A 22,326-nucleotide genomic window follows, 5' to 3' on the forward strand; every position below is an offset into this window, starting at 1 on the left:
GATAAGGTGCTTGCATGTGAAAGATTTGCTGATCTCTGCACTGGCATAATCCACAAGGTTCCAGAAGGCTTGCCTTGCTACTCTTACTTGTAGAAATTTAAAATATCCTATTTTCCGCAGCTTAAACAATTGAAGAGGGGGCTTCCATGGTGGGACAGTGGTTAAGAATCTGCCTTGCAATGCAGGAGATACAGCTTCGATCCCTGGACCACAGATCCCACATGCCATGGGGCAACTAACTACTGAGCCCGCACTCTAGAGCCCAGGAACTGCAACTGCTGAACCCACATGCAGGAACTACTCGCGCCCTAGAGCCTGTGCTCCTCAACCAGCAAAGCCACAATAAAAACCCCATTCACGGCAATTAGACGGTAGCTCCTGCTCTCTGCATGCAACAACCAAGACCCAGTGCAGCCTATATATATATATAAGAATTGAGGCATATACTATCATCGGCCATCAGGGTGTTGTCATCTGCATATCGGAGGTTACTGATATTTCTCCCGGCAATCTGGATTCCAGCTTGTACTTCTTCCAGCCCAGTGTTTCTCATGATGTACTCTGCACAGAAGTTAAATAAGCAGGGTGACCATATACAGCCTTGATGTACTCCTTTTCCTATTTGGAACCAGTCTGTTGTTCCATGTCCAGTTCTAACTGTTGCTTCCTGACCTGCATACAGGTTTCTCAAGAGGCAGGTCAGGTGGTCTGGTATTCCCATCTCTTTCAGAATTTTCCAGTTTATTGTGATCCACACAGTCAAAGGCTTTGGCATAGTCAATAAAGCAGAAATAGATGTTTTTCTGGAACTCTCTTGCTTTCTCGATAATCCAGCGGATGCTGGCAACTTGATCTCTGGTTCCTCTGCCTTTTCTAAAACCACCTTGCACATATGGAAGTTCACGGTTCACGTATTGCTGAAGCCTGGCTTGGAGAATTTTGAGCATTACTTTACTGGCATGTGAGATGAGTGCAATTGTGCGGTAGTTTGAGCATTCTTTTGCATTGCCTTTCTTTGGGATTGGAATGAAAACTGACCTTTTCCAGTCCTGTGGCCACTGCTGAGTTTTCCAAATTTGCTGGCATACTGAGTGCAGCACTTTCACAGCATCGTCTTTCAGGATTTGAAACAGCCCCACTGGAATTGCATCACCTCCACTAGCTTTGTTCATACTGATGCTTTCTAAGGCCCACTTGACTTCACATTCCAGGATGTCTGGCTCTAGGTGAGTGATCACACCGTCGTGATTATCTTGGTCATGAAGATCTTCCGTGTATTCTTGCCACCTCTTCTTAATATCTTCTGCTTCTGTGATACCGTTTCTGTCCTTTATCGAGCCTATCTTTGCGTGAAATGTTCCGTTGGTATCTCTAATTTTCTTGAAGAGATCTCTAGTCTTTCCCATTCTGTTGTTTTCCTCTATTTCTTTGCATTGATCGCTGAGGAAGGCTTTCTTATCTCTTCTTGCTATTCTTTGGAACTCTGCATTCAAATGCTTATATCTTTCCTTTTCACCTTTGCTTTCCGCTTCTCATCTTTTCACAGCTATTTGTAAGGCCTCCCCAGGCAGCCATTTTTCTTTTTTGCATTTCTTTTCCATGGGGATGGTCTTGATCCCTTTCTCCTGTACAATGTCACAAACCTCATTCCATAGTTCATCAGGCACTCTATCTATCAGATCGAGTCCCTTAAATCTATTTCTCACTTCCACTGTATAATCATAAGGGATTTGATTTGGGTCATACCTGAATGGTCTAGTGGTTTTCCTTACTTTCTTCAATTTGAGTCTGAATTTGGCAATAAGGAGTTCATGATCTGAGCCACAGTCAGCTCCTGGTCTTGTTTTTGTTGACTGTATAGAGCTTCTCCATCTTTGGTTGCAAAGAATATAATCAATCTGATTTCGGTGTTCACCATCTGGTGATGTCCATGTGTAGAGTCTTCTCTTGTGTTGTTGGAAGAGGGTGTTTGCTATGACCAGTGCATTTTCTTGGCAAAACTCTATTAGTCTTTGCCTTGCTTCATTCCACATTCCAAAGCCAAATTTGCCTGTTACTCCAGGTGTTTCTTGACTTCCTACTTTTGCATTCCAGTCCCCTATAATGAAAAGGACATCTTTTTGGGGTGTTAGTTCTAAAAGGTCTTGTAGGTCTTCATAAAACCATTCAACTTCAGCTTCTTCAGCGTTACTGGTTGGGGCATAGACTTGGATTACTGTGATATTGAATGGTTTGCCTTGGAGACGAACAGAGATCATTCTGTTGTTTTTGAGATTGCATCCAAGTACTGCATTTCGGACTCTTTTGTTGACCATGATGGCTACTCCATTTCTTCTGAGGGATTCCTGCCCACAGTAGTAGATATAATGGTCATCTGAGTTAAATTCACCCATTCCAGTCCATTTTAGTTCACTGATTTGTAGAATGTCGATGTTCACTCTTGCCATCTCCTGTTTGACCACTTCCAATTTGCCTTGATTCATGGAACTGACATTCCAGGTTCCTATGCAATATTGCTCTTTACAGCATCAGACCTTGCTTCTATCACCAGTCACATCCACAGCTGGGTATTGCTTTTGCTTTGGCTCCATCCCTTCATTCTTTTTAGAGTTATTTCTCCACTGATCTCCAGTAGCATATTGGGCACCTACCAACCTGGGGAGTTCCTCTTCCATTATCCTACCATTTTGCCTTTTCATACTGTTCATGGGGTTCTCAAGGCAAGAATACTGAAGTGGTTTGCCATTCCCTTCTGCAGTGGACGACATTCTGTCAGACCTCTCCACCATGACCCTCCCGTCTTGGGTGGCCCCACGGGCATGGCTTAGTTTCATTGAGCTAGACAAGGCTGTGGTCTTAGTGTGATTAGATTGACTAGTTTTCTGTGATTATGGTTTCAGTGTGTCTACCCTCAGATGCCCTCTTGACACCACCCTTATGGCAGAAAGTGAAGAACTAAAAAGCCTCTTGATGAAAATTAAAGTGGAGAGTGAAAAAGTTGGCTTAAAGCTCAACATTCAGAAAACGAAGATCATGGCATCTGGTCCCATCACTTCATGGCAAATAGATGAGGAAACAGTGGAAACAGTGTCAAACTTCATTTTTGGGGGCTCCAAAATCAGTGCAGATGGTGACTGCAGCCATGAAATTAAAAGACGCCTACTCCTTGGAAGAAAAGTTATGACCAACCTAGATGGCATTTTGAAAAGCAGAGACATTACTTTGCCTACAAAGGTCCATCTTGTCAAGGCTATGGTTTTTCCTGTGGTCATGTATGGATGTGAGAGTTGGACTGTGAAGAAGGCTGAGCACTGAAGAATTGATGCTTTTGAACTGTGGTGTTGGAGAAGACTCTTGAGAGTCCCTTGGACTGCAAGGAGATCCAACCAGTCCATTCTGAAGGAGATCAACCCTGGGATTTCTTTGGAAGGAATGATGCTAAAGCTGAAACTCCAGTACTTTGGCCACCTCATGTGAAGAGTTGACTCATTGGAAAAGACTCTGATGCTGGGAGGGATTGGGGGCAAGAGAAGGGGATGACAGGGGAAGAGACGGCTGGATAGCATCACGGACTCGATGGATGTGAGTCTGAGTGAACTCCGGGAGTTGGTGATGGACAGGGAGGCCTGGCGTGCTGCGATTCCTGGGGTCGCAAAGAGTCGGACACGACTGAGCGACTGAACTGAACTGAACTGAACTATCATCTAAAACCCTATATAAAATGACCTAACCTGTGTTAAATCTGCTACGAAAGGAAAAAAAAAAAAACAAACCACTGGTAGGCTCAAAAAAACAAACACCGTCTCCAGATTCTTTTTTTTTCTGACTTTAAATTATATATCTTAAAAAAATATTTTTTAATTTTAATTTGAGGCTAATTACAATATTGTAGTGGTTTTTGCCATACATTAACATGAATCAGCCACAGGTGCACATGTGTCCCCCATCCTGAACCCTCTTCCCACCTCCCTCCCCATTCCATTCCTCAGGGTCATCCCAGTGCACCAGCCCTGGGCACTCTGTCTCATACATCAAACCTGGACTGGTCATCTATTTCACATATGGTAACATACATGTCTCAGTGCTATTCTCTCAAATCATCCCACCCTCACCTTCTCCCAGAGTCCAACAGTCTGTTCTTTACATCTGTGTCTCATTTGCTGTCTTAAGATGGCACGCCACCTTGTGACCAAAGGCTAAAAAACCATCAAATGACAAAGGAAAAATGCCTTCAGGCAGAGCCACCAGGGAAAGAAGGACCCAGCTTTATTGATCATTTACTGTTTCCAGGCACCATGAGGCATTTCCTTCTGTTAATTCTCAAACTTAGAGAAAGACAAACAGCATGGGGCTCACACAGGTAGTAAGTGGCAGTGGCAGAATTAGGGAAAAATAAAGCAAATCTAAACCCCTTCAATCGATCACAGCCTTGTGGTGAAGGGGCTTGCATAACTCAGTGAAGCTAAGAGCCACGCTGTACAGGGCCACCCGATATGGGATACATGTGTATGTACATCTGAGTCCTTCACTGTTCACCTGAAACTATAACAACATTGTTAATCGGCTATACCCCAGTGCAAAATGTTTTTGGTGTTAATAAACATAAAAAAAAAAATAAAGACAGGTGGGTCATAGTGAAGAGTAATGACAAAACATGGTCCACTGGAGGATGGAATGCCAAACCACTCCAGTCTTATCCAGAGACCCCCATGGACAGTGTGAAAAGGCAAAAAGATATGACACTGGGAGATGAGCTGCTCCTCAGGTTGGAAGGTGTCCAATATGCTACTGGGGAAGTGCATACTCAGTCACTCAGTTGTTTCCAACTCTTTGGGACCCCATAGACTGATGCTGATGCTGAAACTCCAATACTTTGGCCACTTGATGGGAAGAACTGACTCATTTGAAAAGACCCTGATGCTGGGAAAGATTGAAGGTGGGAGGAGAAGGGGACGACAGAGGATGAGATGGTTGGATGGCATCACTGACTCAACAGACATGAGTTTTGAGTAAACTCTGGGAGTTGGTGATGGACAGGGAGGCCTGGCGTGCTGCAGTCCATGGAGTTGCAAAGAGTTGGACGCCACTGAGCAGCTGAATTAAACAGAGACTGTGGCCTGCCAGGCTACTCTGTCCATGCGACTATCCAGTACGAATACAGAGTGGGTTGCTATTTGCTTCTCCAGGGGATCTTCCTGACCCAGGGATCAAACCTGAGTCTCATGCATTGGCAGGCAGATTCTTTACCACTAAGCTACCAGGGCAGCGCATAGAATTGATAGTTCATTCCTAAAAAATACAGGACACATTTTATAAAAAGCTCCAAGAAAAGAACTTTACAGGAAAAAAAAAATTTTTTTAACCTAGTTCAACCAAAGGTCTTCCAAGCTTCTTTTGACCACTGTACATTTTTTCTTAAAGAAATGCCAAGGTTCTAGGGCAGTTCAGAAATGCAGGCTGAGGAGAGCAGGACTTCGCACTCAGGAACAAAGGGCCTGAGCCATGACTCTGATCCATGGGCAAGTCCCTTCACCTCTCCAATAAAAGTTCCTACCTCCAATTGTGAGGGTGAAATGAGATCATACACAGGGCATAGAAGGTTCTCCACACACACTAGCAGGGAAAAAATGCGTGAGTTAGAAGCTTCCTTCAGGCATAAAGTATAATGTTGCTTTGGGCTCAAGGCTATGATCAACTACATTAAACAAGGTGTTTTTAAGTAGAAACACACATGAAGCAAGGTTATGTATTGATGGCTGAGGAAAATGTTGTGGCCGAAACCTCATCTAACCCAGCATTTCCATCAGGAGCAAAGATTCAGAATTCACTAATTTGGTCTTGGGGAGGCTTTACAGATTCCACCTACAGCAAAGGAGAACTGACTGGGGCTTCCCTGGTGGCTCAGTGGTAAAGAATCTGCCTGCCAATGCTGGAAACATGGGTTTGATCCCTGATCGGGGAAGATCCCACATGCCACAGAGCAACAAAGCTCCACTGCCACAACTACTGAGCCTGTGCTCTAGAGCCTGGGAGCCACAACTACTGAGTCCACGTGCCTAGAGCCCCTGCTCTGTAATGAGAAGCCCGCACACTGCAACCAGAGAGGAGCCCTTGCTCGCTGCAACTAGAAAGAGCCCACACAGCAACCAAGACCCAGCACAGCTGAAAGTAAACACATAACAATTATTTCTCAAAGCAAGAGAAATGACTGGATTTGGAAAGCTTAAAGCATGGGGGAAGGAAAAAGAAGAGGTGGAGAAATATTCTGGGTTTGGTTCAGATGAAATTGAGGGCAGGGGAGGAACAGAAAAGTTTACTGTCTTTAGGTATGAAAGAACCAGGATGGATATATAGTTCATTTTAAATAAAATGCAACCATAATAAAGGCTATTTTCAGGAAAATGGGGGTGGACTGTGAAAACAAAGATGGTGTCACAATTTCCTTAAAAAACTGTTCTGGGATTAAATGAGCATGTTCTGATTTTCCAGTAATTTTTCAGAAAAGCATTCAACCTATCCATCATGTTAGGCTACTCCTGTTTTCAAAGAAATAAGAAAAACAATCAACAAAGGGACTAAAATAATAATTTCTACTTCAATCTCCCAGTTTGAATAGATGATACAGTGAAGAGTGTGCTCTGAAATAAGAGCACAGGCTGTTAAAACCAAATGTGACTGTTAGAGAGGGATAAAATTAGCATCAGATGTTTCTCCCTCAGAATTTCTTAGGGTGTTATTTGAGATAAAACTGTCTAAAAGTTGCCTCTCGTTTTTATAAACTTTAAACAGAATCAAAATGAGTGTGTGGTGATAGAGTACAGAAAAAAAAATGTGATAAATCTGTAAGGTTGGCAGAAACTTGATGGTTGATATGAGCCAATTAAATATAAAACAGAGCAATGAAATTGCTTTAAAAAAAAAAGTGGAGCAATAGCAAAAAGAAAACAGGGGTGGGGTGGGGGGGTGGGTCAGAGTTAACATGATGTTTGAAAACCCTCCCATCATGGAAAACTGCAGCAAACCTGAGTTCAATGCATCTATGTCAAACACTGAAAAAAAAAAAGACTTCCCTGTAGCTCAAATGGTAAAGAATCTGCCTGCAATGCAGGAGACCAAGGTTTGATCCCTGGGTCGGGAAGATCCTCTGGAGAAGGGAATGGCTACCCACTCCAGTGTTCTTGCCTGGAGAACCCTATAGATAGAGAAGTCTGGTGGGCTAAAGCCCATAGAGTTGCAAAGAGTCAGACAGGACTGAGTGACTAACACACATGTCAAACACCCTGGGGTTTCTTCCACAAGCAGCAAATGCTATATAGGCACTGATCTTCCAGCCTGCAATCTCCGCTTCCTCATTACGTTGATACACGTCAAAAATTTACATAATGGAAAGATGCAGCATCTACAGCAACAACACAAAGTATACAACGAGGACTATGAAACAGTGTAATTAATAACATATAATGCTCTGGTAATGCTGGTCCTACACAAAACACCAAAAGACACTTGGATTCAATAGCCACTGAACCTGTATTAACAGGGAGATTTTAAGCGAATCACATGTACCTTTAAAGGTTTACAAAGGACTCTATTCTGACAGTGTCTGATAGGAGTGGATACAAACATTCTTTTTTTTTTTTTAAATTAGGAAACAAACAGGGAAATCAAGTGATTTGCTCCCAATTAAAAAACAAATTCATGACAGAGTCAAAAATAGAAAAAGCAGCCACTATTTCAGTCAGCCTTCCCTTCATTAGCCTTCACACTGCTGCTGCTGCTAAGTCGCTTCAGTTGTACCCGACTCTGTGCGACCCCATAGACAGCAGCCCACCAGGCTCCCCCGTCCCTGGGATTCTCCAGGCAAGAACACTGGAGTGGGCTGCCATTTCCTTCTCCAATGCATGAAAGTGAAAAGTGAAAGTGAAGACGCTCAGTCTTGTCTGACTCTTCGTGACGCCATGGACCGCAGCCTACCAAGCTCCTCCCTCCATGGGACTTTCCAGGCAAGAGTACTGGAGTGGGGTGCCATCACCTTTTCCGAGCCTTCACACTAGCACTTCACAAATCTGAGTAGAACATATTTCTCCTGGGAATTCACTGCCGGTCCAGTGGTTGGGACTCCCCACTTTCACTGCTGAGGGCCCAGGTTTGAGCCTTGGTCAGGGAACTAGAATCTCACAAGTTGAGCAGTTGTGTCCCCTGCCCCCAACACGGGGGAAAAAAAAAAACATATATATATATTTATATATATTCTAAAGGGAAACACTTCTTTGACCAGGTCCACTGGAAATGATTGAAAACTGAACAGCAAACCAAATTTTAGAGTTTGTTTTCTCCAACAGATTTAACAATATTACAATGTGTGAGAAGTAATATTTATTGCAACAAGTTACAAGGGAGTGGAAACATGTAATTAAGTGTTATAATTTATTGGAAGCAAGATGGTATTTTTGAAGGAAAAAACAATAAAGAGAAAGTGATTAAACAAGATGATATCAGACAAAGGCACAGCATTCCACAACTGCTTCATACTCTGTGCGCAGTAAAACCTCAGAGAGGAGAGACGTTAAGCAAAATACAGCTTATGTTAGAAGCTGCGTATAATATCTCTAATATTATTCTGTCTTACAACAAAAGGCTCTAGAAAAGTCCCTCTGGAGGAAAAAAGTGCAACAACAAAAAACCTGTTGAAAAAAAGTGCAACAAAAAAAAAACAAAGGAAAGCCAAAGTAGAAATAAAGACCCAGTTCCCCCTTTGAAATCTCTCAGGGGAATACACACAGTGCAAATACAGTATTTCATACTCAGCAAAAGCAGCTTTCGACTGGAGTAAGAACTTTCTGGTTAAAGATGTATTTTGCAGGGAGAGTTCACCTAAAGTTTTGAGAGCTAGAGCAAAGACAGACTTGCAGTCAAGTCACTGAGTGGATGAAATGCCTAATTTTCACTAGGTCATAATGATCCCCTTTGGGAAGAAGTGCTTTTATCCTGAATCTAATTATTCCACTTTTTGTTATATGGTTCATGCTTTTAAACTGCAATTGTCTTCAAACTTGCTTGATATAGAATTTGGTAACATAGATAACAGCAGGCTGTCAAAAGACAACTGTTTAAGCTGCTTTTGTTAAGAAGCATGTTGCTGACCTGCCTAACAGTCTTTTTACATCAGCCATGTAAAACTGAGCTTATGCGATCATGTATTACCCTTTCTCAAATACAATCTTATTAGAGGAACTGTTTTTTAGAAGAGGTTTTCAAACTAGTCCTTCGGGCATTTTTAAAAATCTTCATATAAAAGTCTACTTTTTTTACACATAAGAACAAACATTTTTCCTTTAAAAAAAAAATCTCATTTTTAAGCCAAAATAAATTACAACTTGCTAAAATACCCCTTTTAATGGCTCAGTGCTTATTTCAGATATGTGGAGCTGTATTTTTTGCACATCTTTGAAAATCAGGCAAAGTAGTTAACGCTACAATGACCATGATGATACAACCCTGGCTCAGGGAACAGATTAAGCTTTAAGTCTTCAAGAATAAAAAACTGACACTCCTCATCCCATCTATATAGTCTTATACTATGTACATAGTAACAATCTAATTCAATGGAAAAAAAGGACAGACATTTCATAAAACTATTTAAAAACTCAGGGCATAAAGTATAAAGAGACAAAACATTTAATGTACAATCTATTCCATTTGGCAATGTGTAAATTATACTGAGATAAAAACTTATCTACAGATAGAATATAACAAAAGGAAAACGTGATTTGAGAAGTGATCTCAGGTCCATAGCTCTTCAGTTCTTCCAAATTTGTAGATCAGAGTGCTGGAAAGACATTAAAAGAAATCGTGAGGTAAAATCACAGAGAAACACAATAGAGAATTCATTTTCTAAATATGCTTTGATGGGTACCTCACTGATCCTTTCTATCAGCTTCTAAAATTAAAGACTGTGGTGCTGTTGGTCTGAATTTTCTTATTTTATAAAGCAGTCTGTGGACCTCATGGCTGAGTTTAATATCTTCTTAAAGCCTGAAGTTACCGGATAGGACACCAGTAAGGAAAGAGCACATTTCTCATCATGGCCAGCAATAAAGTCACTCACATTTCTAGGGTTCTACAATATCTGAGCTACCAAAACGGAAGCATCCTAAAGCAGAACATGACGCAATTCTGCATTCATTTACAAAACGTTACTGTACAGAGTACTGGCTGGGCACAAGGCACCTGGCTTAGCACTGGGAATGTGACTGTGAGCCGAAACTAGATAAATGTGCTCACCAGTGGGAGAAAACCAAATCCCAACTCAGCGATACACATGGTACCGAGAGAGAGAAATACAAGGATCGGACCTAGTTAGAGGTCACGGTTTTCCTAAGGAAGTGATGACTGAACTGAGATCTAAAAGAAAGAGAGTGTGGGACTTCCCTGGGGGTCCAGTGGTTAAGAATCCACCTGCCAATGCAGCGACATGGGTTCGATCCCCAGTTTGGGAAGATCCCATGTGGCATGGGGCATCTAAGCCTGTGCGCCACAACTGCTGAGCCCACGCACCTAGAGCTCATGTTCCGCAACAGAAGCGGCCACCACAGTGAGAAGCCCACACACCACCATCGAGAGTAGCCCCCACTCTCCACAATTAGAGAAAACCTGCCCACAGCCCTGAAGACCTGGGGGGGGGGGGGGAGGGAGGAGAGGAGGAAGAAGGGGAGGGAGGAGAGAGAGGGAAGGAACAAAGAAGTTACCTTAGCAAGGTATGACAGGAAGAAGGAAAGGGCAGAAAGATGGGACACTCTGGGACCAGGAGTTTGAGCTCTGGGTACACTGGCTGTGTTAGATTTGAAACATCAGCCACTCAGGAGTGGATAAGGAAGAATCCAATACGTGGTTTAGACACAGAGACAGACATCTGTGGCTCCCGGGCACACAGGTACTAACTGAAGTCCCCTGCAAAGAGGACCTCATCGAGAGAAGGAACGAGTTGAGAAGAGAACTAGAACAGAACCTTAAGAAACTTCAACAGTGAGTGGCCAGGGCGTGGAGGACCAGTGGGCACTGCAAACAGAGGAGGAGGAGCTGCCCTCCGCACTCAGAAAAGGCCCGGCACACAGGAAGCGCAGCTGGCTGGGTAACTCGCCGGCCTCTGGGCGGAGCGCACAGCTGATGCAGCAGCCACCGCCCAAGTGAGCACAGGCCTTTACACATACAAGGTTTCTGTTCAACCAACGGTCATTTATACAGGCTCGTCTGCCCCTGCAAAGGGCTGAATCTGAATTTAAATTTCATCTCGAAACAGTGCCTAAGATGTCTTTGTGCAAATTCAATGTATTCCCAGAAGGGTGTCAGTCATGTGCCAAGAAATACAATCACAAGACGCAGAAACAGTCACACATCTTTCAAAACCAAGAGTGCCCCGGCCGCAGTGCAATAAGAGGGAACCCAGGCACAGTGGTCTCCTGAGGTGAGGAAACAGTGTTGAGAGTTCAGGGAGGCCGAGCCGCCAGAGTGTGCAAGGTGGAGGACAGAGAGCTAGAGGGTACAGCCCCATGGGCTTCTGCCGAGTACTGACAGTAGATGTGTGTGCAGAAACTACCCAAGAAAAGGGAAGTAAACAGTGGAGAGAACCGTTCCCAGAGCTCCCAAAGGGCTGGGAATACCTCATAATCTCACAGCAGAGTGGACACCTCAGAACACATGCGGCATCAGGAAGAACACTCAGAAGTGCTCTCTGCCTTAGCAAGGGGGCCCTATAAATCCCAGACTAAAGCTGCTCTGGGCCTGCCTAACAAAGCTTAAAAGCAAGATCCAAAGGATCAACACGTTTCCAAATGACTGAGCTGCATTCAGAACAAAGCTCAAAAACATTTAAAGGAACACCCAAAAGTCCAGCCCCCAGTCAGCCGCCAGCAAAGGGCAAACAGAGGAAGAAACCCAGAATGAAAAAAGGAAACAGAAGTAATCAATAGAAACAGACTGAGAATTGACACGATTAGACAAGGACACTGACACAGTTATAACATACTTCATATGTTTAAGACAGAAGAACAGCATAAGCATGTTAGGGAGAGACGTGGAAATGGTGAAAAAAATAAAAGTCCAAATCAAGTTAACAGAGATGAAAAATATAATGTCTGAGATGAAAAACACACTGGATGGGAGTAACAGCAGATTAGACGTGATAGAAGCAGCCATCAGTGAATTTAAAGATATAACAGTGGAAACTAACCCAAATGAAACACAGAGAGAAAACAAGAAAAGAGGAGACTTGGTGGGCAGAAGAGCAGGGGTGGAGAGGTAGGAAAAAAGCATGCAAAGAACGAGGCACCAGTGGGCTGTGGAATATCTAGCAGCCTAGTACGTGTATAGCTGGAACCCAGGAGGGAAGGGTGGACAGAAAAAAGATCTGAGGAAACACTGTCTGAAAAGATCCCAAGTATGGTGAAAACTATAAATCCACAGATCCAAGAAACTCAGTGAACCCCAAACAGAAGAAATATGAAGAAAACGACACCATAGCCCTCCATAATCTAACTCCTTAAAACCAATGACGAAAACAAACTTCTTCAACGCTTAGATCTTAATGCTTCAGTGAGTGAGGTGTAGGGTAAAGGGTGTAATTTTATAAATGATGCCTTAAGTACTTACCTATCTTTACACTAAAAGACATTTTCATCTCAAAAAGCAAAGGATACAGGCTTCATTTTGGAAGCTTTATAGAGGATTACCCCTAAAAAACACTTCTGATCATTTTATTATTTTACTTAAAGTTATCTTAAAAAACTTAAAAAAAAATTTAATTCCCCAATCAGGTTTTGTATATGACATGCATATTATATATTAATTCTAATTTTTTTTTTAAATGAAGGTACATGATATGGCTTCTTAACAAAACACAGCCTATGGAAACAACAGTCTGGTGGGTCCAAATCCCTGTTCTGCATTTGCTTATTAAGTGAACTTAAGTAAGCCTCTGAGTCTTATTTTCTCATTGATAAAATAGGAGCACCATCTGGTTCACATACTTAAGTCAATTACACGGGAATTTTAAAAGTTAACATACATAAAGCATCCACCTTAGGCCTCCGCATATAGCAGGGCCCCTAATTAAGTGGTTTATGTAGGCTTTTATGCAATAGTAGAACTTTCATGTTTTAAAAGAAGTTTTATATATTGTAGATTTATACATGTTTCATTGCATATGCTGCTCTTATAATAAAGATGATGTTTCTGTAAATGGTATACACATATAGTTTAAAAATTAGGCAACTTACCTAAAAAATATAAGTGCATTTTGAAAAAACACAGCTAGCCCTGGATAAACATCAGTATCTGCACATACAAAGTAAAACAGATCAGAAGATTACAAAAGGCAAAGGTCAGCAACAAAGTATTTGTGACATTTATAATGCTCTATATATTATAAAATACTACAATTATTCATTAACTCGAAGCAATCCACAATGAGGGAATCCCCTGGCAGTCCAGTGGCGAGGACTCTGCACTTTCACTCTCAGGGCTCAGTCTCAGGGTTCAGTCAGTTCATGGAACTAAGATCCCACAAGCCACATGGTACAGCCAGAAAAAGAAAAGAAAAAAGAAATCTACAACGAAACCGAAATAAGAAAATGCCAGCCTTATTCTCTCAAAACAAAGGGTTACTTTCATTCTGGATAAAAGACAAAGAATCTACTAGATTTTCTTTTTGTCTTAAGTATTTGCTATGGTTTCTGCTACATCTGAACGGCTGAGGAAGCAGCAGCTCATCCATCAGGTCCCATGGCCAATAAATACACAACGTCAGAAATACACAATGTTAGAAGTACACAGTGACAGAAATACACAACGTTAGGAATATGCAATGTTAGAAAGATGCAAATTACATTTTTGATGATCTAACAGTCTGTTCAGCTTATTTTCCTTCATGAATTTAGGAGTTTTATTTCATAAATCTGACACATATGGAAAAAGAATCATTAGAATTCATCATCATATTCTCCTGGAGAAAAGAGTCACTATCTTTCTAAGAAGGAAAATGAAAACATTGCAAATGATTCAAATTTTTGTGGATATTAACTTTTATAAAACAATCAGTGTTGATTAAAAATACTAGGTGGGATGAAGAAATATTCAATTTGTAGCCTTTGAAATCACAGCAAACAAGATAGCTACATGGTTAAAAGCTCCAAGTTTGAGCCGTACCCCGGGATCTTAATCCCAGCTCTACCACTGACTAAATGCATGATCATGGGCAAATTATTTAACCCATTATCCCTTACTTTCCTCATCTGTAAAATGGACATTGTAAGCACACCTACTGCCCAGAGTGTGAGAGGGTAGCTGCTACTATCATCAACAGTTCCAGGAAATCTGTACACTACAAGATTTGAACTATGTGCTAGAAATGCTCTCTGAAGTAAATGCATGTTCAGTTTGCAAACTAAGATGTAGACATAGGGAATTCCTTCCTGGTCCAGTGGTTAAGACTCCGAGCTTCCACTGTAGGGAAGGCGGGTTCAATCCCTGGTCAGGGAACTAAGATCCTACAGGCTGTGTGGTTTGGCCAAAACACTTTAAGTGTATGTAATAAGTAGTGCTGTAGGAATAGGAAAATGAGATCCATAATCAAGAAATTTCTCAATATGTACTGGATCTTTAAAGATTAAGATACAACCACTAAAGGGAATTCCCCGGCGGTCCAGTGGTTAGGATTCTGCACTTCGACTGGTGGGAGAAGGAAGATCGCACATGCTACATGGAACAGCCCAACATACGCTACATGGTACAGCCCAACATAACATGGTACACCCCAACAACTGCAAGCTCCACAGTATTTTTAATTAACTAAAATAACACATTTTAGATATATTTGCTAAGTGGTATTATTTAAACATTAGTCAACCACTAACCTCTTATACCTATTTATTTTGCACAAAATGAAAGATGAAGGTATTCCAAAATCTAATACTGATCAACCTATGATACTTAAGGGATCCTATCACTACATTAAAAAGTCAGCTGGGGGTCAGGACAAGAAGATGTGACAGTTAAGCAGAGTGACAAAGAGATTCCAAAGACAGAAGCATCAGATGATGAATAAAGTGTTATCTGAAACTGATCCTATCTTTGCAGTGAAGGGGGAGAACCAGTGAAAGGTTCTTTGATTTGATACTATCGCATTGCTGTTTATTTCTCCCTTTTGTCTGTTAATATTTGCTTTACATATTTAGGTGGTCTTATGTTGGGTGTATAAATGTTTATAAATATTATATCCTCTTATTGAACTGACTCCTTTATCATTATGTAATGGCCTTTTATGCTTTTTGTTACAGTCTTCATTTTAAAATCCATTCTGTCTGTTATGTGTATTGCTACCCCAACTCTTTTCTTTTGCATGGAGTACCTCTTTCTTCCAGGAGTACAAGGGTACAACTGGGTCCTGCTTTTCAAAACCTCTCACCACCTCCCTGATGAAAAGCTGTGGTGACTGAAACAGTCCCAAGACTCAGAATGGGGTTCTAAGAGCTCACTCCATTGCATCAACAGTTTCTACATGAAAGCTACACATGTCTTCAATCTTGCACTTAAAAGACTCCCCTTGTACCTATGAATAAAAAATTAGAGACTGGGGTTGGAGAGGAGATGTATCAGTGGACAGAAAGATACTGGCGTCCATAACACCTTATCTTGAAATCCTTGGGGCCAGACATGTTTTAGAACTCAGATTTTTTCAGATTTAAGAATGATAACACAGGGCATAATATTACATAGCACCTGCAACTGGGTTTGGACCAGTATCCCACAATCAAATACAACCATATTCCCATAATAAAACATTTGAATGGTTATTAAAGCAAATAAAGATAATAATGAGCACCAGGTCAATTTAGGTCAGGTTTTGCTGCCAAGCTGGTTATGAAATTCTTGACCTTCAGCACTTCGTGGGTTTTCAAGTTGTGTATAAGGGGCTGTAGCCCTGTGCAGGGTTCCCACTTTTAAGACCATGACCCTCAGTAAAAGGCCTCTAGTGTAGAGCCTGGCTGCCTAGGATAAGAAAGGAATGAGAACCTCAAGAGATGGCTGAGAGTTACCTGGTCTTGTCAGTGGCTTGGATTTCCCAGCGAGCCTACCCTACTGAACTCAATGACCCCACAAGAAAGTTATATTAAACAACTTTTATTTTTACACAGAGTCTTAGCTTGAAGCTGAGTAATTACACTAAATTTTACTCCATGGGGAGATGGCAACTAAGCCACATAGAAAAAACATATCTGAATCTCTCCTATGAAAGAAAAGAGGAATAAATACTTACTCTGGGTAACATAGGCACCAAAGAGAATCCACATAGAAGCAATCAGTGACCCAAACATCAACATGAAACCAATGAAGAGCCAAACTCGAGCACCTGTGTGAAAAACAGGATTTATGATTTTGCTCATTTCTGCAGCTCTATGTCTCAGGAATACATAGCACCAGAACATATAACTTAATATACACTATGCCCACCAAAGACAGTCACATATTTATATACACCTGCTTTAACAATTAACTGAATGAAGATTTAAAAAAATAAAACTGAAAAGGGTAAAGCAATACTTGGAAAGGGAAAAAGGGTAAGTTGCCATTCTACTGGCTAAAAAAACTAACAGCTCAGTAAATTACAGTAGGCAGGCTTCATAAGTCTGCCTACTTGACCGAACTGATTAATTGAACCCTAACTGAAAAGTCAAGTTAGGGTTAGATAGAGTGCCTGATGAACTATGGATGGAGGTTCGTGACATTGTACAGGAGACAGGGATCAAGACCATCCCCATGGAAAAGAAATGCAAAAAAGAAAAATGGCTGTCTGAGGATGCCTTACAAATAGCTATGAAAAGAAGAGAAGCGAAAAGCAAAGGGGAAAAGGGAAGATATAAGCATCTGAATGCAGAATTCCAAAGAATAGCAAAAAGAAAGCCTTCCTCAGCCAGCGATCAATGCAAAGAAATACAGGAAAACAACAGAATGGGAAAGACTAGAGATCTCTTCAAGAAAATCAGAGATACCAAGGGAACATTTCATGCAAAGATGGGCTCGATAAAGGACAGAAATGTTATGGACCTCATGGAAGCAGAAGATATTAAGAAGAGGTGGCAAGAATACATGGAAGAACTGTACAAAAAAGATCCTCACGACCAAGATAATCACGATGGTGTGATCACTCACCTAGAGCCAGACATCCTGGAATGTGAAGTCAAGTGGGCCTTAGAAAGCATCACTATGAACAAAGCTAGTGGAGGTGATGCAATTCCAGTTGAGCTATTTCAAATCCTGAAAGATGATGCTGTGAAAAGTACTGCACTCAATATGCCAGCAAATGTGAAAAACTCAGCAGTGGCCACAGGACTGGAAAAGGTCAGTTTTCATTCCAATCCCAAAGAAAGGCAATGCCAAAGAATGCTCAAACTACTGCACAATTGCACTCATCTCACATGCTAGTAAAGTAATGCTCAGGATTCTCCAAGCCAGGCTTTAGCAATACGTGAACCGTGAACTTCCAGATGTTCAAGCTGGTTTTAGAAAAGGCAGAGGAACCAGAGATCAAATTGCCAACATCCGCTGGATCATGGAAAAAGCAAGAGAGTTCCAGAAAAACATCTATTTCTGCTTTATTGACTATGCCAAAGCCTTTGACTGTGTGGATCACAATAAACTGTGGAAAATTCTGAAAGAGATGGGAATACCAGACCACCTAACCTGCCTCTTGAGAAATCTGTATGCAGGTCAGGAAGCAACAGTTAGAACTGGACATGGAACAACAGACTGGTTCCAAATAGAAAAAGGAGTACGTCAAGGCTGTATACTGTCCCCCTGCATATTTAACTTCTGTGCAGAGTACATCATGAGAAACGCTGGGCTGGTAGAAGCACAAGCTGGAATCCAGATTGCCGGGAGAAATATCAATAACCTATGCAGATGACATCACCCTTATGGCAGAAAGTGAAGAGGAACTAAAAAGCCTCTTGATGAAAGTGAAAGAGGAGAGCGAAAAAGTTGGCTTAAAGCTCAACATTCAGAAAACGAAAATAATGGCATCTGATCCCGTCACTTCATGGGAAATAGATGGGGGAACAGTAGAGACAGTGTCAGACTTCATTTTTTTCGGCTCCAAAATCACTGCAGCCATGAAATTAAAAGACGCTTACTCCTTGGAAGAAAAGTTATGACCAACCTAGATAGCATATTCAAAAGCAGAGACATTAGTTTGCCGACTAAGGTCCGTCTAGTCAAGGCTATGGTTTTTCCTGAGGTCATGTATGGATGTGAGAGTTGGACTGTGAAGAAAGCTGAGCACCGAAGAATTGATGCTTTTGAACTGCGGTGTTGGAGAAGACTCTTGAGAGTCCCTTGGACTGCAAGGAGATCCAACCAGTCCATTCTGAAGGAGATCAGCCCTGGGATTTCTTTGGAAGGAATGATGCTAAAGCTGAAACTCCAGTACTTTGGCCACCTCATGTGAAGAGTTGACTCATTGGAAAAGACTCTGATGCTGGGAGGGATTGGGGGCAGGAGGAGAAGGGGACAACTGAGGATGAGATGGCTGGATGGCATCACTGACTCGATGGACGTGAGTCTGAGTGAACTCCGGGAGATGGTGATGGACAGGGAGGCTTGGTGTGCTGTGATTCATGGGGTCGCAAAGAGCGACTGAACTGAACTGAACTGAAAAGTTATCCTGTTATACATTATCAAAGTAATTGTTCTATTAGAAGTAACAAATGTATTTCAGACAGCCATTACCATATAGGAATGAGAGATTGCAAATGAATGAAGAATGAATAAATGAATAAAGACCATATGTCCCCTCTTCATCAGTATTAAAATCATGTTACTACTCAGTATGGTACTAACAGCAGCCATATATCAGTCTCTCTTATGGCTGAGGCGGCAACTTGTGCCACGTATCCTTGAAAAGTTCAAGGACAAAAGCATCTCTTCAACCCCTCACTATGTAGAACTTTTTAATTTATACAACACAGAATCTCAATTCAGTGATCATCTGGACACATGAGTAGATTCAACATACTTTTAGGAAAGCAAGTTAGCATTTGTGCCAGACCCTGATCACAGGTATATTGACAGCCTGTCACCCTGTGGAAGGGTCTGAATAAAGCTCCACTGGAATGAAAAGAAAACCCACGCCGATTTCCGTAATAGCTAAACTTGTCTTCATTGCACATATCCTGTTACTAAGTGAACAGAAATTCACATATTTTGGACACCACATAAGGAGCAAGCTCAAAGCTCAGTATGTCTGGAACAGCTGATGTTTGAAAAAAACAGGTCTCCAGATTATCTCAGTTTTATCATAATACTAAGCAGATCTCCAGAAATATACAGTAATGTTTAGCTCCTTGGAGAAAGACACCTTCCAAATTCAATCTCAGCTTTTTTCTAAAGTAAATGAAAAGGAACTACCAAAACTCCTTGTAATTATTTTCCTTCATGTCCTTTATATGTGACCACTCAAAACTCTTCTGATAGAACAAGAAAAAAAAAAAAACTTCTCTTAAAAAATGAGTATGCTTTTGTTTAACAAAAAATAAAAAACTAATATTTTCCCTTTTTTGCTTTGACTACAGGGAAACTCAGAGTCAGGTTAATAAACAATTAATAAGAGTATCCATCTTGTCCTAGATTCTAAGTATAAGATCTCCTTTCTACCTGGGGTTCCTGTTCCTTCTTATTTAACATTTCCATTTGTTGTATATTTATTACTTTGATAACACTCTTCCTGCAAATTATTCTGGGAATTAAATAGGAATAAATTACAAATAAACTGTTAAAGTAGTATAAAAGTGTGGCAATAACTGAACATGCCTATAAGACAGTCTGCCCTTATTTTTTGAAGTTCTAGACAGAACTTGCACTAAAGGCACTGTGTATAAACTGTACTATGAACTTTAACTGAGTAGAGAATAATCACGGAATAAAATGTAAGTCACTAAGAGTAAAAAGTACGGGCTTCGGAACCAGACAGACCCAAGACAAATACAAGCTCTACCTTTAAGCTAAAAAGCTTTGGGTAAGTTATAGCACAATTTTCTATACCGAATAGATAATAGTAACATAATCCACAGCAATGTCTGTGGAATATATTTTTAATGATCAAATAAATAAATGTGTGCTCTACACACAACATTTTCACTTGCTAATACATGCTCTTTTACTCTTCATTCTCACTCATTCCTGACACTACTTGCCGAAGCTGGGGCACAAGACATGCAAGTGAGCATGTGCACATAAACACACACAATGCACTTTTAAAATAATTTTCATTTACTTTTATTTTTGGTTGTGCTGGGTCTTTGTTGCTCTGTGGGCTTTTTCCCAGTTGCAGCGAGCGGGGGCTACTCTCTACATGCAGTGTGGGGCTGCTCACTGTGGTGGCTGCTCTGGCTGTGGAGCAGGGGCTCTGGGGGGCACGGGTGTCAGTAGTTGCAGCTCCTGGCTCTAGAGCGCTGGCTCAATAGCTGCAGCTCATGGGCTTAGCTGCTCCATGGCATGTGGGATCCTCCCGGGTCAGGGATCGAACCTGTGTCCCCTGCACTGGCAGTGAATTCTTTACCACGGAGCCAACAGGGAAGCCCCGCAATGCACTTTTAACTTAGGTTTGTCCGTCATTTGCCACTATCTCCAGCCTCTCCAATTCTTCAAGGATCACAATGGAAGTGAAATTATAAAATCTGCATCAGCATTTAAAGCATCAGATGCAAAAGAAAGCTGATTTGTCCCCCTGTCACTGGCTGAGTTCACTTAGCATCACGTCCTCCAGCTTCATCCCTATTGTCACATACGGCAGGATTTCCTTCTTCCAGGCCCATGCCCTTTATGTGAGGTATCTAAGACAGTCAAGCTCACAGAAACAGAGAGCACAGTAGTGGTTGCCAGGGGCTGAAGAGGGAAAGTGGGAGTCATTCAGTGAGTACATGAGATTCTAAAAAGTGCAAAACTACAGTGACAGGAGGCAGATTAGTGGTGGCCAGGTAGGGGAAAGGGGATTAAACTTTCTGGAGTAATGGAAATACTCTACACTATGACTGTAGGTGTAGTTACACACTGTATACATTTGTCAAAATTCAAATTGTACACCTTAAACTGAACTTTATATTTCATATACAATTATCCTCAATTACACTGAGTAAATGGTAACAGACAAGGAGACTAAACGGTCTTCAACTGGATACAAGTATGACACAGTGGCTAGAAGCACAGGCTCTGAAACCAGCCTGTCAGTGTGTAAATCCTGGTCCCACCACACTTGCTTTCTGACTCTGGACAAGTTACTTCAGCTCTCTGTGCCTTAGTTTCTTCATCTAAAATTGAGGACAAGATCACTTATCTCCAAGGACTATTGCAAAATTAACTGAGTTAATGTGTGTAGAGAATTCAGGGTAGTCTTTGGTACACACTAAGTATTCTACAAGAAGGGAATGGCAAACCACTTCAGTATTCTTGCCTTGAGAACCCCATGAACAGTATGAAAAGGCAAAAAGATATGACCCTGAAAGATGAACTCCCTACGTCGGTAGGTACCCAAAATGCTATTGGAAATCAATGGAGAAATAACTCCAGAAAGAATGAAGAGACGGAGCCAAAGCAAAAACAACACCCAGTTGTAGATGGGACTGGCGATGGAAGTAAAGTCCAATGCTGTAAAGAGCAATATTGCATAGGAACATGGAATGTTAGGTCCATGCTGCTAAGTCACTTCAGTCGTGTCCGACTCTGTGCGACCCCATAGACGGCAGCCCACCAGGCTCCCCCGTCCCTGGGATTCTCCAGGCAAGAACACTGGAGTGGGTTGCCATTTCCTTCTCCAATGCATAAGAGTGAAAAGTGAAAGTGAAGTCGCTCAGTTGTGTTTGACTCTTAATGACCCCATGGACTGCAGCCCACCAGGCTCCTCCGTCCATGGGATTTTCCAAGCAAGAGTACTGGAGTGGGGCGCCATTGCCATGAATCAATGTAAATCAACGTAAATTGGAAGTGGCAAACAGGAGATGGCAAGAGTGAACATTGACATTTTAGGAATCAGTGAACTAAAATGGACTGCAATGGGCGAATTTATATCTACTACTGTGGGCAAGAATCCCTTAGAAGAAATGGAGTAGCCCTCATAGTCAACAAGAGTCAGAAATGTACTTGGATGCAGTCTCAAAAATGACAGAATGATCTCTGTTCATTTTCAAGGCAAACCATTCAATATCACAGTTATCCAAGTCTATGCTCCAACCAGTAATGCTAAAGAAGCTGAAGCTGAACGGTTCTATGAAGACCTACAAGACC

The 22,326-nt window shown here is 41.6% G+C and overlaps 1 protein-coding gene across 3 annotated transcripts in view; it reads right to left on the bottom strand.

Moving 5' to 3' along the window:
- Positions 1-8,353: 8,353 nt before the first annotated feature.
- The window catches only part of TMEM50B (transmembrane protein 50B), a 40,066-nt gene continuing 26,093 nt past the window's right edge, over positions 8,354-22,326 (bottom strand). For all 3 annotated transcript variants that reach the window (XM_040228367.1, XM_040228385.1, XM_040228376.1), the window contains exons 5-7: positions 16,310-16,402; positions 13,272-13,329; positions 8,354-9,826 (exon numbers count right to left, since the gene is read on the bottom strand). In XM_040228367.1, the coding sequence (XP_040084301.1) occupies positions 9,781-9,826; positions 13,272-13,329; positions 16,310-16,402 (197 nt within the window). In that variant the 3' untranslated portion in view covers positions 8,354-9,780. The remainder of the gene's footprint in view (positions 9,827-13,271; positions 13,330-16,309; positions 16,403-22,326) is intronic.

The sequence above is a fragment of the Oryx dammah genome, unplaced genomic scaffold (assembly GCF_014754425.2).
Source record: "Oryx dammah isolate SB20612 unplaced genomic scaffold, SCBI_Odam_1.1 HiC_scaffold_2, whole genome shotgun sequence".
Taxonomy (NCBI): Eukaryota; Metazoa; Chordata; class Mammalia; order Artiodactyla; family Bovidae; genus Oryx; species Oryx dammah.